Source organism: Gigantopelta aegis, chromosome 15, assembly GCF_016097555.1.
Source record: "Gigantopelta aegis isolate Gae_Host chromosome 15, Gae_host_genome, whole genome shotgun sequence".
Taxonomy (NCBI): domain Eukaryota; kingdom Metazoa; phylum Mollusca; class Gastropoda; order Neomphalida; family Peltospiridae; genus Gigantopelta; species Gigantopelta aegis.
The window spans coordinates 28,372,047-28,389,597 of record NC_054713.1 but is presented as its reverse complement, the minus strand read 5'-3'; the positions used below and the strand labels follow the sequence as shown (position 1 = coordinate 28,389,597).

General features: G+C 37.6%; 1 protein-coding gene across 1 annotated transcript; it reads left to right on the top strand.

Moving 5' to 3' along the window:
• The first annotated feature begins 2,491 nt into the window (after nt 1–2,491).
• LOC121389921 lies at nt 2,492–16,613 on the top strand. Its single transcript, XM_041521589.1, has 4 exons — nt 2,492–2,580; nt 3,761–3,805; nt 6,810–7,009; nt 16,152–16,613. Exons 1-4 carry the CDS (start codon nt 2,514–2,516, stop codon nt 16,236–16,238), a joined length of 399 nt encoding a protein of 132 aa, XP_041377523.1. The 5' UTR covers nt 2,492–2,513; the 3' UTR covers nt 16,239–16,613.
• Nucleotides 16,614–17,551: the final 938 nt, after the last annotated feature.

Genomic DNA, 17,551 nt, shown 5'->3' with positions numbered 1-17,551 from the left:
CGGTCTGGGATCGACCCCCGTCGGTGGGCCCATTGGGCTATTTCTCGTTCCAGCCAGTGCATCACGACTGGTACATCAAAGGCCGTGGTATGTGCTATCTTGTCTGTGGGATGGTGCATATAAAAGATCTCTTGCTGCTAATAAAAAAAAGAGTAGCCCATGAAGTGTCCACAGCGGGTTTCCTCCCTCAATATCTGTGTGGTCCTTAACCATATGGCGTACGCCAGATAACCGTAAATAAAATGTGTTGAGTGTGTCGTTAAATAAAACATTTCCTTCCTTCCTTCTTTCCATTCCCCTCTTGTCCTTCCATCTCTCTCTTCTCCATGCATCTCCCATTTCTGTATATCTTCGTCTTCTTTTTTCTATCTCTTCTTTTCTTTTTTCTTCTTCTTGTTCCCATTTTCTTCTACGCAGTCGGTCTAGGATCGATCCCCATATGTGGGCCCATTGGGCTATTTCTCGTTCTAGCCAGTGCACCGCGACTTGTATATCAAAGGCTAACCTTAACCCTTGTTACTAATGGGGAAAATGTATCTGGTTTCCCATCTAAGACTATATTTCAGAATCAATAGTGGATTATTAATAAATCCACGCGTTCCAGTGGGGTGGTTAAACAAAAGAAACTTTGACTTTATATGTTAGAATTACCAAATGTTTGAATCCAATGGCCGATGATTAATAAATCGATGTGATCTAGTGGTGTCGTTAAACAAAACAAAATTTGACTTTATGTTAGAATTACCAAATGTTTGACATCCAATGGCCGATGATCAATAAATCGATGTGATCTAGTGGTGTCGTTAAACAAAACAAAATTTGACTTTATGTTAGAATTACCAAATGTTTGACATCCAATGGCCGATGATCAATAAATCGATGTGCTCTAGTGGTGTCGCTAAACAAAACAAACCTTAACTTAAACTTTCTCTTCTAACCCCTCTTACGCTTTTATCTGCCCTTCCCATTTTTTATATTCTAATACAAATCTACTACAGACTTCACTGAAGTGTAAGTTTAATAGTATTTTCACTCTACCTCTAACGATTTAAAGATGTAATAAATTTTGATATTTTCCGGACAAACACGTCTGTCATATTTCCATCATGTTGTTACTTTTATTACCTGGGTGTGTAAATAAAGGCGCGTTTGCCGCGGTGGATATCCGCGAGTAACTCAGATAGTACGAACCACTCTGTGAGGAACCAGCAGGTGTCGAAACTCCAGGACAAGGTAAGGTGGTTCAGAGCTGTTAGATGTAACTATATCTCTCCCTTTCCCCTCTCGTTTTCTATCACGCACGCACGCACGCACGCACACACGCACACACACACACTCACTCACTCACTCTCTCTCTCTCTCTCTCTCTCTCTCTCTCTCTCTCTCTCTCTCTCTCTCTCTCTCTCTCTCTCTCTCTCTCTCTCTCTCTGCCTTTCCCTTCTTCTGTTTCAATTTGTGACACCCATATAGCCGATGTGTATTTTTGCGCTGGGATGTCGTTAAATATCTATTCACTCATTAATTAATCCATTCATTCATTCATTCATTCATTCATTCATTCCCTTTCTCCGTATATGCGTATGTCTTTCTTTCTTTCTTTCTCTCTGTTTCTGTGTGAGTCTCTCTGTCTGTCTGTCTGTTTATCTGTGTGTCTAGGGGCAATTTATTCAATACGTACACACTGAGAGGGGGAGGTGGTAGGGGGTCGCTGAGAGTACAAACGGAACGCCGAGCTCTTAACTAACCTTTTCAGTATGAAAGAGGGGGGTGGGGGAGGGGGGGGGGGGGAGTTGGGGGTGATAATGATAAAATGTGCAAAATGTGTACATGGCGAACGGGGTTTAGAAAAGCCAAGATTTTGTGCGTACGTAATTTATTGATCAACCTCTGCCTCCCCACCCCCCCACCCCCCCCCCCCCCCCAAACAAAAAAAAAAGAAGAAAAGAAAAGAGAAAAAAAAAGAGAAGAAAATAATAATAATAAATATAATAATAATAATAATAATAATAATAATAATAATAATAAATATAATAATAATAATAATAATAATAATAATAATAATGTATTCTGTTTTTGTCTGTTTCACGATTTTCTATTATCTGTTTATGAGAAGCGGTGGTATGGATGGACGGGTGGATAGACGGGTGGATAGACGGGCGGATAGACGGGCGGATAGACGGGTGGATAGACGGGCGGATAGACGGGCGGATAGACGGATGGACGGATGGATGAATGATATGGGTGAATGGGTGAGTGGCTGGAAGTATCTTGTTTTATAAATGACATACATTTCGTCACTCAGTTTATAACTGTCATACTGTAGTAATCGCTATAAAATACAACTGGAACAGTCCACGTGTATTTTTAATAAAACACGAATTATTACATAAATTAATATAGAAAACTTATAGTCGTGATATTTATATAGGGGACAAAATCAAGAAATTGGGAAAATGAAATATACCAACAATGAACTGTTATATTTATTTTTCTTTTACAGCTGTATTTGAAATATGTGGACTTCCGGCGAGTATGCGCGATTGATAACAACTCTTACTATTATCTTAGTGTTGACTGAATGTAAGTATTAACCATGAATCATACTCAGTGGCGTAGCGTGGGCGGGGCCACCGGGGCGGGGCCACCGGGGCGATTGTCCCGGGCGCAAAATTCTGGACTGGTGGAAGGGACTCGGGGCGCAATACTTGCCTTGCCCCGGGTGCTGGCAACCTACGCTACGCCACTGATCATACTTAACTGTTAATATCTAATAAAACGTTAGAAATAGAACATAATCTATTTCAGCTGTTACAGGGTTTAAACTGGTTAAAATAGTGCATTTTTCAGTTTTATAATGTACAGACAAAGTTGATCTTTCTCATGTTAAAGAAAACAATAGTTTATAAAACAAGCTTATTGTGAAGTTGCATGTTAGTGAATGTTAATTAATTATAGTCGTCAAGTTGACCTTCAGTGGATATCTGGTGATTTTGCAAACCAGAGTTTAGACCTAACTGTTAATCTTGAGGAGGGACGTAGGCCTGTAGTAAAGCGCTCGCCTGATGCGCGGTTGGCCTAGGATGGATCCCCGTCAGTGGGCCCATTGAGCTATTTCTTGATTCAGTCAGTGGTTCACAACTGGTATATCAAAGGCCGTTGTATGTGCTATCCTGTCTATGGGACGGTGCATATAAAAGATCCCTAAAGGAAAAATGTTGGGGGTCTTTGACTCTTAAAATTACCAAATGTTTGTCATCCAGTAGCCGATCATTAATACATCAATGAGCTCTAGTTGTGTCGGTAAACAAAACAAACTTTAACTTTATTCAAGTATTGTCTGTTATTTATTTTATGTTCATCGGGGTATGAACAACAACAACAAAAATCATCCGCAAACTATGTGAATCGGCGAAGCCGTTTTCACATAATTTTGCGGATGATTTTGTTTATGTTCATACTCCGATGAACGTAAAAGAAATAACAGAAAATACTTATAATTAAATTTGAATCATTCTTGCTAATAATAACACTAAAACTAAAACTTATTTTAAATTATTTTTGGACCATAAAAAATAACGCTCAGTAAGACAATTTGACGTTCCCTGACGACGTAATGTTTACGTTCATCCCGTTGCTACGTCTGGACCAATGGAATGACGTTATGTTGTAGGCCTAATGAATGTAACGGAAATTTAATTGTAACTTCATTAATAAATTAATTAATTCATTCATTCATTCAGTTCTTTTCTTTTATTTATAGACTCACTCCAGGCAACACTGCAAGTGACAGCGAAGCCCAATAATAGTAAGACATATAAGACCTAAACATTTACTTAAAGCAGGCGCGGATGCAGGATTTCTGAAAGTAGGGGGTGGGGGGGGGGGGGGTCCAAATGTGATGACCGATCTCTCCTTTTACACAGAACAGTTAATATAATCACGTTTCCCCTTAAAGGTTATGGTCGGTTTTCAAAAAGGGGGGGGGGGGGTCCGGACCCCTAGACCCCCCACCCGGATCCGCTACTGTAAAGGGGAACAAATGCGTAGTTTGCATTTATAAGAACACGCCCCTGCGTGTGCTGTAACCTCACCGTGGTGCAGGGGTGTAACATTCTCTTTGAGAATGGCCAATACAGCACAAAATTGAAGTTTTTAGTAAAATTCAGTATCCATAAAATTCTGTGATATTTGTGTTTTTGCACAGTTCTTTATACTGTTTTTGTTTAAGTCTTGAATTTTTATATTGATGTTGATCATCACTTTATTTATTTTCATTACCATTGTATGACACCCAATAGCCGATGTATTATTTGTGCTGGGGTGTCGTTAAACATCCATTCAATTCAATTATAAGAACACGGGGCGCGACATAGCCAAATCCACCCGCTATCGATCCCGGTCGGGCTGCTGGTGCTCCCTTGCATTTGCCAGCGTTGGCGGTCCCCTCTTCCACCCACCCCATCCCTTTTCCTGTCCTGGGCGGAAGAGCCGGTGTAAATACCACGTTACCCTGGTCGAGGCCGGCACCTGCGCCCAGGACAGTCGTGCGCTACAACAACTTGTTCTGAATGTGCACATAAAACCCTATGACACGATGGTAAAGCGCTCGCTTGATGCGCGGTTGGTTTGGGATTGATCGCCGTCGGTGGGCTTATTGGGCTATTTCTCGTCCCAGCCAGTGCACCACGACTGATATATGAAAGGCCGTGGCATGTGCTGTCCTGTCTGTGGGTTGGTGCATATAAAAGATCCCTTGCTACTAATAGAAAAATGTAGCGGGTTTTCTCACTAAGACTATTATGTCGAAATTATTACCAAATGTTTAACATCCAATAGCCGATGATTAATAACTCAATGTGCTCTAGTGGTGTCGTTAAACAAAGCAAACTTTTAACTTAAAGGGATATTCCTGAGTTTGCTGCATTGTAAGATGTTTCCGACTAGTGAAATATTTCTATGATTAAACTTACATATTAAATATATGTTCTTGTTTAGAATGTCAGTGTCTGTATATTCAATGTGTTTCTGGTCGTCTTAATATTTATAAGAAACCCAAACTGGATTTTGTCTTCAAATAATTTCGTACGTACGAAAAAAAAATATTTTAGGAAATAAAATGAAATTTAACCTAGTACCAATATTTGGACGATCAGCCATTAATATTTTATGCAGAAAAATATATTTAATATGTAATTAAAATCGTTAAAAAGTATCTGTTAGTCAATAGCATCTTAAAAATTGCATCAAAGTCAGGAATGTCCCTTTAAGTTCCATTGATTGATTAACTTTAAAAAACACAACTTTTGGTTGGTTGTTCGCTACGGCCAGAACATCGGAATTCTTTGGTAATTTCCGTTTTCGAATTTGATACATTCATTATTTTTCGAAATTTGCGATAAGTACACGGCATCATTTATATTTAGCACACTTCTTTCAATTTTTACCATTGTATTTCTCTCTATCTTAGTAAAGTAAGGCGCTTGAAGTATAATAGTCTTCCTTCTTAAGTTTCTCATGTCTGCACGACCGAAATACGTTTTACCAATTTTAGTCCAGACTGTTTTGTTCGAGTGGAAACGTCAAGCACGTTTCTCTCTGTGATTGAGAGTGTATTACCTCGTGAGTAGATGAAGACACATTGTCTCCAAAGGTCAAGGCTGCTTATTGTTTATCTGTAGTGGGGGCGGAATCTATAGCTATATCATCCTTGGTCGCAGGATCGAACATTCTCAATGGACCGATTCACATCCAATAGCCAATGATTAATAAATCAATGTGCTCTAGTGGTTTCGTTAAACAAAGCAAACTTTAACTTTTAACTTAAAATAGATTACTGTGCCTTTAGAATCATTCCAGGTTATGGTTAAAGCGATATTTTATCAATTAAACAATTTGACATTTTGACCTAATTTGACCCTATTTGACATCATGTTGACCTAATTTTGACCTCTAAGGTGATTTTTCAACATGCCAACCAGATTAATTTTGATGAGGAACCTGTAAGCTATCAAATTATACCAGTTGTTTGCTTTTAACAAACAGATTTATCAAAACCCTTTTTAAGGCCTTTTTTGGAATTAGCCTCCTGCTTATATACTTTTAGACTCTGAACTCGAGACTCTGTAGAGTCTGAGACTTTAAGGTCATGACAACGCCATACAAATTGTATTCGTGTGACGTCATTATAGAGATTGAGTCTGGATTCTAAAAGTTGTATAACCACGGACACTGATTGTTTGTTTTTTCTCCGTCCCAGCATAATTATACCCGCTCGTTGAAGGCGGGGTCACACGACAAAAACTTGGAATACTCAACAAAATCAATTGTTGGAGCGAGCTTTAGAAAGCTCCAACTATTGATTTTCTTGAGATGAGTGTCCGAAAAACCGTCTACAAAAGGATGAGTATCAGAAATATTTTCTAGTTCAGTCATTCTTATAATTTTAATATAATTACAACAAACTTCACTGCATTTTATTTTGGCACCTTTCTACTGGTTGATTGAACTAGAAAACTCAGTATGACAAGTTTTGTTTGAAACTAGAGTAATCTAGATAGGATAAGATAGAAAACCCCCCAAAAAAAACATTCCTAGTATTATTGCCACATAGGCTCAAAGTTTTATGATCAGCCATTAAAAAAACCCCAAAACAAACAGTGGTATAATACCCTTTCACAAACTTGTTTTGAGATGCCATTAACCATAATGATACCCTTTAACAATGTGTTGAGATACAATTAACCATAATGATACCCTTTAACAATGTGTTGAGATACCATTAAACAAAACTATATTTCCTTTCTGAACAGACAGGCCATTTGGAAACGAATGCGTCAAGCACGACGACTGCAGCTGCATGAACGGCGGCGTCCCGTTGTGTTACAGCGGCTACTGCCACTGCGTGTACTCCATCGGCGTGGTGTGCAAGACGAATCTGTGTGGACAGCACTGCCCCAGCGGGGTCGGCATCTGCTTCCTCGAGAAGTGCCACTGTTACAGACTCGTCGAGGTGAGGGTACGCTACTTACAATTCCGAAAATTAATCCATAATGCAGGCCTTCTAGAATATGGTAGCCCGACGCTCGAGGCGAGTGTTTTTCACGGTGAGGCGAGTAAAAAGTTTGTTCGCTCATGCCAGACGGCGAGTAAGAAAAAAAGACTGAAAATCATCCCCAATTACCACAACAAATTTCACCATTTTTGTTCACCAATATGCAAAATTTAATTATCCAAACTCATGGCACGCTACATTAAATTCCTCAAATTAATCTGTATGCGTCAACCATAATGCATGGCTTCTAGAATACGGTAGCCCGACGCCCGTGGCGGGTGATTTTCACGGTGGGGCGAGTAAAAGCTTAATCGCTCATGCCCGACGCCGAGTAGGAAACAAAAACCCCAGACAGAACGAAAAATACAAACTGAAAAACATCCCCAATCCTCACCAAACATTTCACCATTTTTGTTCACCAACCTGATATGCAAAATCTAATTATCCAACTTCATATGCAACATCTAATTATCCAACCTCATATGCAACATCTAATTATCCAACCTCATATGCAAAATCTAATTATCCAACCTCATATGCAAAATTTAATTATCCAACCTCATATGCAAAATCTAATTATCCAACCTCATATGCAAAATCTAATTATCATCAATATATATACCATCTAAAAATTATGATAATGCATAGAGTGATTGAATACAGCAGAAGACGCATACATAGAATCTACTCATTGAGTCATTGATGCGGATTGTCGAATTGCGTGTAGTATGGGGGGGCACAAACCAGATTTTTATCTTTATACAGAGTAGGATAAAATATCCGAGCTATTCAGTTGTTACGTAATCGGGCACGCACGACGGAGATGGGGTGGGGTGGGGGAGGATTGAGGGATTGGGTCTTCGAATTCGTCATGATGAATTTTACTTGCAGAATGCAGGGAATTGTGTGTCAGAACCTCTCGTTTTCAAAATAACTTTAAAATAACACGTTGCAAATTGATCATTTTGTTATTATTATTAATGAAATTGTATAACGAATTATTCAGTTAGATTTTTCAATCATAGGCATTTATACAAAAGATACACATCGTCAAAAACGCATTTAAAAAGTATTGCGTATACCAGTATTTGTCGTGATAAAATTTACTTGTAAAATGTAGGAAAATGCACTACAGGACATCTAGTCTTCGTCATTTTCTTGGAGAGCCTTACCCCTACCCCCTCCCCGAAACCCTTAAGACACTCGAGCGCTTTGCACTCTTTGTCAGTAAGTCACACACACACACACACACACACACACACACACACACACACACACACACACACCACCACCACCACCACCACCACCACCAATATTCAACCGATCCGCCGTACTTGATATTGGATTTGATTTTTTTTAATGCGAAAAAAAAAGTGATTACGATGGGGGGTATTCACGCACCCTAGATCCGCACTGGAAACAAGGGCATAACAAGAAGAGATCCGTTTACATGACATAACATAAGTTTTATTGGCAAAGAGACGGGATATACATAAGGTACACGGTCTTCAAGCACAATTTTGACAATAAATCGATAATATATAAGAGATAAAACAGTTAAGTAACAGTTGTCGTACAGTCGTTAAGATAGGGTGTGACAACCATACACGTGACAGAAAATGCTTTTTGGCCACTCTAAAACTCATAATGTTACTCCAAACCCACTTAGGGTGTCGTTAAACATTCATCCATTCTTTTATTCATTCATTCATTCATTCATTCATTTATTCATTCCAAACCATCTTTGTTAATACAGGAAATATAAAGTTGAACAAGTTTTGTTTTGTTTAACGACATCACTAGAGCTGATTGATTTAGTATTTATCGGCTACAAACGTTTGGTAATTTTGACATATAGCTTTAGAGATGAAACCAGCTACATTTTCCCATTAGTAGCATAGCGAGGGATCTTTTATATGCACCATCCTATTGATAAACAAGTCGTGGTGTACTGGCTGGAACGAGAAATAGTCCAATGGGTTCACAGACGGGAATCGATCCCAGATCGACCGCGCATCAGGCGAATATTTTACCACTGGGCTACGTTTCGCCCCCACAGAAAGTACATGTATAAAGTCGTGTGATGCAGGAATATTTTGCTTTTGATATGTTGCATGGATTAACGTTTAGTTCAGTGTTTACTGATATCTGTCGAGACGGACCACACCCACATGACGTACCGGCAGGTGGTATTATTCACATCCCATAAACCATCCATTTATCTAGAAAAAAGGATGCGAGTTTTATGGCACAGTGGAACATTTGAAAAGTCAAACATATTGTAAACGGTGACACGTGATGTAGAGGAATGTAGGTCCGTACCCTGAGGTTGTAAACGTGCCCACTCCCCACTCCCCAACATACACAATAACCCCTGCAATTATAAAATTGTTCACGAAAGAAAAAAGCCAAAAAAGCCCCCAAAAATCTCCCCACCCCCACCACAAATAAAAAAATTAAAAATTAAAAAAATTCCATAGAAACAAAATCGAATACATAGTCCTCTGCACAAAAAATGCCGATGAGAAAAAACTACAGCATTTCCGATTGCCGTGGGCAATTGCAGGGGTTGCACAAACCAGCGAATTCCATCTTTTAAAAAACTCTGTTTATATAGAGCACTGAAGACACAATACCACCATTTACGGTGTCGGTACTTGCGGCATAATAGTCCGGTATAGGAAGTAGTTATTTTTTTAAAATGTCTTTTTAAATCTTTATTTGGTTATTACACGAAGGTTAACCTGGGTCTATTTCAAATTACTTGCTTTGGTGTCGGACGGAATTTAAAACTTAGACCTTATATTCCTTTTAAGTCATTCACAGTAGGAAGTAAAGCAATGTGGTTTTCTATGAGGCATTAATACCATGCATAACAAATTCGTTAATTAACTCATTTTTACTTATCTAAGTTTAAATAGTTTTGGTGTTGGGCATTGATAAAAATCAAAGATCCGAACTTAACAGAATCAATGCAACATTCTATCAAAAATATATGAGGGAACTTTGATTAAGCACTGTTTATTTTCATAACAAGAAAACACAAGTGCGAAATATAGATTAATTAACTTACTTCTCTGATTAACACTTTGCCTGCTATAGACACTTTTGATATGGTGGCAAGATTTTATTTTTATACGTACGAAATTATTGAAGGCAAAACCTAGTTTGAGCTACAAACAAAATAATGATGAGAAACACATGTGATATTCTAAAAAAAAATATTGTTATTAATATGTAATATTACTTGTTAGTATGGCTCTATTAACTGGGAGGGGGGGGGGGCGTATCCCAGTAGTAAAGCACTCGCTTGATGCGCAGTCGGTTTCGGATCGAACCCCGTCGGTGGCCCCACTGGGCTAGTTCTCGTTCCAGCCAGTGCACCACGACTGGTGTAACAAAGGCCGTGGTGTGTACTATCCTGTCTATGGGATGGTGCATATAAAAGATCCCTTGCTGCTAATCGAAAAGAGTAGCCCACGAAGTGACGACAGCGGGTTTCCTCTCTTATTATTTGTGTGGTTCTTAACCATATGTTTGACGCCATATAACTGTAAATAAAATGTGTTGAGTGCGTCGTTAAATAAAACATTTCTTTTTTTAATTATAGAGAAAATACTGTGTACTTGACAAGTCAAGAATTTCCCTTTTAAACTCTATCTGCCAATTAATGGACTCATGCTAAATATAAATAGTAATAGTGTAGTAATACCATATCAATAGTGCGGCTGCTATATTTAATGTAAATACTGACATTTTAAGCTTCTGAAAGAATATTTTGATGCATACATATTACCACATTCGAAAATATATACCGGAATTAATAACTATGTGCATTAAGCAGGCTTCAGAGTACATCTTCTTATTAAAATCATTAGAGCCTTCTTTAAAAAAAAAAAAAAACAATAAAAACAATTTAAAAAAAAATACAAAATACAAAATAAAAAACGTTTGACACCCAATAGCCGATGTAGTTGTCGTGCTGGGATGTCGTTAAACATTCATTCATTCATTCATCCATCCATCCATTCATGCATTCATTTTTTTTTTTAAACATTTATTAGAGAAATAAAGATAAAGAGTATGAATAACGTATTGTTTTGAAGAAAAACATATAAACTAGGGTTGGAAAGATTTGTAATTATTCATATCCATATGGTATTGGCTTGAAAACAGGAAGTATAATTTTGTCATCTGTATAACGGTATTGCATATACATCAATTGTAAAATCCTATACAGTTAGCTTAAACAAAGTGGTACCAATCGATGAAGACATTTTTTTCATTTTTATCAGCGATAAACTGTTTTGATGTCGGATGGAAATAGATTTCATGTCGGATGGAAATAGATTTCATGTCGGATGGAAATATTTCTCTTTAATCCCCTCACCAGAAAAAAAATACTCAGTAAGACTTTTATTGCATATGTACTGTTGTACGTCATCATTATTGATAACTGACTGTTTTTATTTTTTATTTCCATCAGGTGAATTTTGTAATAAATTTTATGTCCTTGAACATGAAGAAATGGCATTAGCTGCATAAATTATGCGAATTTATGCTATGGAATAGTGATGTAATCGTTTGAGTTTATATAATGTTTAAATGTATATTTGGTTACTAACTTCTATGATAGAACGACATTTCTTGTCAGCTGAATTGAAAATGTATGATCAAATTAACAATTTCCATCTAACTACAAAACGCTCCAATATTGTCATCATTAAATGGTTATTTATAACAACACCACTAGAGCTGATTGATTTAGTAATCATCGGCTACTGGATGTCAAACGTTTGGTCATTTTGACATATAGTCTTAGAGAGGAAACCAGCTACATTTTCCCATTAGTAGCAAGGGATCTTTTATATGCACCATCCCACTGATATACAAGTTGTGGTGCACTGGCTGGAACGAGAAATAGCCCAATGGGCTCACAGACGGGAATCGATCCCAGATCGACCGCGCATCAGGCGAATGCTTTACCACTGGGCTACGTTTCGCCCTCACAGAAAGAACATGTATAAAGTCGTGTGTTGCAGGAATATTTTGCTTTTGACATGTTGCATGGATTAACGTTTAGTTCAGTGTTTACTGATATCTGTCGAGATGGACCACACCCACATGACGTACGGGAAGATGGTATTATTCATCTAATTTACAATTTCCATCTAACTACAAAACGCTCCAATATTGTCATCATTAAATGGAAAATTCAAAAAATTCCACTTGTTCAATACAGTACAGTAATATAGGTGTTGAAAAATACTACGATGTTTCCTTTAAATGCAGTTAAAAACAAATTTGGTCAGGTGTTGGCTACGTTTTACTTTTGATTTACACCCACTTCCCCCATATACAAAAACCCAGCGAATTCCATTCTTTAAAAAACTCCACTGAAGACAAAATCTGTGTGGTCCTTTACCATAAGTCTGACGCCATATAACCGTAAATAAAATGTGTTGAGTGCGTCGTTAAATAAAGCATTTCTTTCTTTCCATTGAAGACACAATTCCATCATTTACCGTGTCATTGCTTGCAGCATATAGCCCGTTTGGGGAAATAGTTCTACTTTAAAAATCGTAATACAATACTGAAATGTATTTTCAAATCTTTCTTCCATTATTATTGACCTCTGTGTAGTGTTTCAATAAACCGTTGATTTGAAGTTACATGTTTTATAATACTAAATGATATCTGTGCATTATGGTATGCAGCCACTTATTTATCACCAAAATGAGGCATTGTTCAGGCATGAAGGTGGATAACTAAAACGTTTCGTGGTCAACCTATGTTGATTTTCATTTTAACTTATTTTCGTGCTTATATTCAATTAAGGTTCGAGCACGCTGTCCTGAACACACACCTCAGCTGTCTAGACTGTCCGTCCAGGACAGTGGGTTAGTTGTTAATCATTAGTAGTTAGTGAGAGAGAAGAGGGTGTAGTAACCTTACACCTACACATGGAGTCGTTAAAACTCGCTCTGGGTGGGAGCCAGTACCGGGCTGCGAACCCTGTACCAACTAGCCTTATGTTCGATGGCTTAACCACGACGCCACTGAGGCCGGTACCTATGTTGATTTTTTCATGGTAGTTATCAAGGGAGAGTACGTCCTAAAATAGCAAACACGTAGTCCTTTCAATAGTGTTGGCTTTTTCACAAAATATATTCTGACAAATAAATTGTATTGAAATGAATGCAATAGTAAATGGTGGTGTCCAACTTAAAGGGAATAACCTACAGGTACGTGCTGCTGAATGACTGCAGTGGTGGTGTGATTGCAGTGTAGTTTTATTGAAAAGGGTTCTTTTTATGGTCTATTTTGTTGGAGTAAGAATTGATTGGACTGTTGGGACGCAGTGTCAAAGGGGAACAACTCTCATTATTGTGCACGATTATATAGCGTGTAACCTTAATGCAAACGTTAAAGAGAGTTGCTTCACTTTTTAGACCCCTCGAAGTAAAACGAATGTAAATTCGGCTCTGTTTCACACAGGCTAACACTAGCGTGATTTTCTGTATTAAAACAATATTGGTTAGATATATGAATGACCTTGAGAATCGCAGGGCGTAGCCCAGTGGTAAAACGCTCCCATGATGCGTGGTCTCATCGGTGGGCCCATTGGGCTATTTCTCGTTCTAGCCCACGACTGATACATCAAAAACCTTGGTATGTGCTATCCTGTCTGTGGGATGGTACATATAAAATATATATTGCTACTAATGTAAAAAATGTAGCGGGTTTCCACTCTAAGACTAAGTAAAAATTACCAAATGTTTGACATCCAATAGCCGATCATTAATAAATCAATGTGCTCTAGTGGTGTCATTAAACAAAACAATCTTTTGAAAATCGCACCGACTGTTACAAAATGTGTCGCCAAAAATATACTGTCCAATCAAAAATAAGATTGGCTGATGTCCTATTTACATCTCCCATAGAAAATCTCGTGAACACAGTTTGAAAGACATAACCGTTATCTGTCATCAATAGTCCCCATCGGTGGGCCAATTGGGCTATTTCTCGTTCCAGCCAGTGCACCACGACTGGTATATCAAAGGCCGTGGTATGTACTACCCTGTCTGTGGGATGGTGCATATAAAAGATCTCTTGCTGCTAATCGAAAAGAGTAGGCCATGAAGTGGCGACAGCGGGTTTCCTCTCTCAGTACCTGTGTGGCACTTAACCATGTCTGACGCCATATAACCGTAAATAAAATGTGTTGAGTGCGTCGTTAAATAAAATATTTCCGTCATCAATACCGTATCTCTGGACAATACAGAGTCGAATGGTAATTTGGCAAAATAGTTGGTGATTCACAGTCACTCCTGAAGAGAACCTTTTCATCATTTTGATCACCACAGAGGACTGCCACTCTCATACTAGTTTATCAAATCAAAACTAGCACAGGACAGAGCTATTTGGAATAAATACAGCTATGATGACTTGTACCTATGAATCACTGTGAAAATAGTGATGATATCAGGTGTTCCCGAAACTTGGGCATATTCCGCCCCACCCGTGGCACCTGTCATGAGTACTGCCACCACATATGTCAAGTGCATCACTTAATCTAAAACGATGAAAAAGAAATACGCAAGAGTTTTTCACCAAAGAGATGAAAATGTATACACAAGTTCCAAGACATGGAATAGCATCAGTGATCAATAGTAGAGAAAGAAGAAACACGCCACACAGGATACACTTTTCGACAAAGTGCAGTTTTTAAAAATTATAATTTTTATGCACTTTCCCCAAAATTGTTCGAAATGTCGCAACTGATACGTTACCATGTTACTGGGTATTCTGTATAATTCATGTTACTTCAATTTCAATTTAGTTCAGTTTATTTCATATTACAAAACAATCTGGTTTCAACAAACAAAGATAAGATTTATATATAACACCAACGACAACAACAACTTATATACTCGTGGATAAAGTTCCTGTGCACCAAATGACTGTATACAGAATCAGAGCCGGTTTAAGGATCCGCGGGGCCTGTAGCACAAGTAACAGCGGGGCGTGTAGCACAAATAACAGCGGGGCCTGTAGCACGAATAACAGCGGGACCTGTAGCACAAATAACAGCGGGACCTGTAGCACGAATAACAGCGGGACCTGTAGCACGAATAACAGCGGGATCTGTAGCACAAATAACAGTGGGACCTGTAGCACGAATAACAGTGGGGCCTGTAGCACAAATAACAGTGGGGCCTGTAGCACGAATAACAGTGGAACCTGTAGCACAAATAACAGTGGGGCCTGTAGCACAAATAACAGTGGGACCTGTAGCACAAATAACAGTGGGGCCTGTAGCACAAATAACAGCTGGGCCCCCTTCTAAGGATATATATTTTGCAACCCCCTCGGGGAGAGAGGAAAAATGACGTGGGGGAAAATAAATGTACACATCACCGCAGGGCCCCCTGAAACACGGGGACGTAGCACGTGCTACATGTGCTGCTAGTTTAAACCGGCTCTGTACAGAATTGCATTTACTTAAAGTCAGGTCATGAAATCTTCAGAAAATTATTGTGTAACCACTCCTCTCGTTTTCCCAGAGGTGTTCTGTCAGTTGCACGTGTTAGTCACACTTTGCGCGTACAGTCTCGTCTGCCTTTTGCGCATTTCGGGTAACGTGCTCTGTTTGGCATCAGTTTTTCTTATCACTGGACCAAAAAACGATTGTATGTAATTTCTTACAGTTTGTGTTTATTTACTTATAATTTGTGTTTATTTATTTACAGTTTGTGTTTGTTTACTTATAATTTTGGTTTATTTACTTATAGTTTGTGTTTATTTACTTATAATTTCTGTTTATTTACTTAAATTTCTGTTTATTTACTTATAACTTCTGTTTGTTTACTTTTAATTTCTGTTTATTTAATTTATAGTTTCTGTTTATTTATAGTCTGTGTTTATTTACTTATAATTTCTGTTTATTTATAGTCTGTGTTTATTTACTTATAATTTATGTTTATTTACTTATAATTTCCGTTTATTTAATTATAATTTCTGTTTACTTATAGTTTGTTTTTATTTACTTATAATTTGTGTTTATTTACTTTTAATTTCTGTTTATCTCGTGTTTCAGGACAGAGACGCGACAGACGCCATTAATATTAAACCTGAACTCATTGATCCTAAAGAAGACAATGGCGTCCCCACTCTGCTGAAATAAGACGACCAGACGAGTCATGTCTGTAATAAACACCTCAGACTTGTCGATGTGACTTCCTTATTGCATTTTCCAGACGTTCTACCATAATGTCGACTATGTGTGGTGTAATCCTTATTTAGCTTAACAGAAAATCCCAAATCACCACAATAACAAGGACAGTAGGAATATATATACATTGTATATACATTAGTGTTTTCCCTAGAAATTAGGCAAGGCATGGTAGACTAGACACTTTTGAGGCATTTTCATTATTTCCAGGGCATGTTTTTTTCATTAAAGAAAAAAACAATTAATTGAAATGAAAATAAATGTAATTAATGTGCTTGCTTTAATAAATGAATTGCAAAATATATATCAGGAACATTTTATTAATCATATATATTTTTTTGTGTTTTATAATGGCAATTTTAGAATTAATTATTGAAAAAGGCTAGTTTAATCTCAGGGCAGCATGGTGCGGATTAAGGCAAGATGGCGCTAGACTATTGAGGCATGGTGCTGCACCATGCTAAAACAAGCTAGGGAAAACACTATACATATATACAAACATATATATATATATATATATATATATATATATATATATATATATATATATATATATGTGTGTTTGTTTGTTTGAAGATTCACAAAATAACCTGTTTTAACTATCTTAATTATGCAGAATCTGAAGAACACGTTCTTATTCACTGTCCTCTTTATGATCACATTAGAGTAGATCTTTTTTAAAAGGCAGTAGCTACTCTAGTAAACTTTAATAACCTTTTAGATAAAGAAAAAAAAAATGTCATTACTTTTAATGCACCCGGGTATTGTTAACATTACAGCCAAAAGCTTCAATCGTATTTTATTGCGTCGCCAAAGATTTGTATCCATGTGGACATATAGATAATTTGTGGTTTTTAGTTTGATATGCTTTTAATAGTTCTAAAGTCTCTCATGAATCTACAGGAGTGGCTTGTGTATTTTTGTTGCTGTATTATTCTATTATTATTGTTGATTTTTTTTTTTTTTTTTTGTACATAAGGTGAGACGTAAATAAAGAATTTGTCTCTCTGTCTGTTGCACTTTAGATTATAAACAAAAATCATTTCAAAGATTAATAGCTGATCATTATTCCAGGGGCGGATTATGGGTGGGGGTTCCCAGTTGCACGCCCCCACCCCCCGGCTAAAAAAAACCCCAACCCCACCACGTAGATCTAAATTGATGTCCACGTAAAAAATTTAATTTCAAATTATAATCAGTTACATATTGTTTCGGAAATCCCCCCTTACCTAAAGCATAATCCGCCCCTGTATTCACCAACAAAA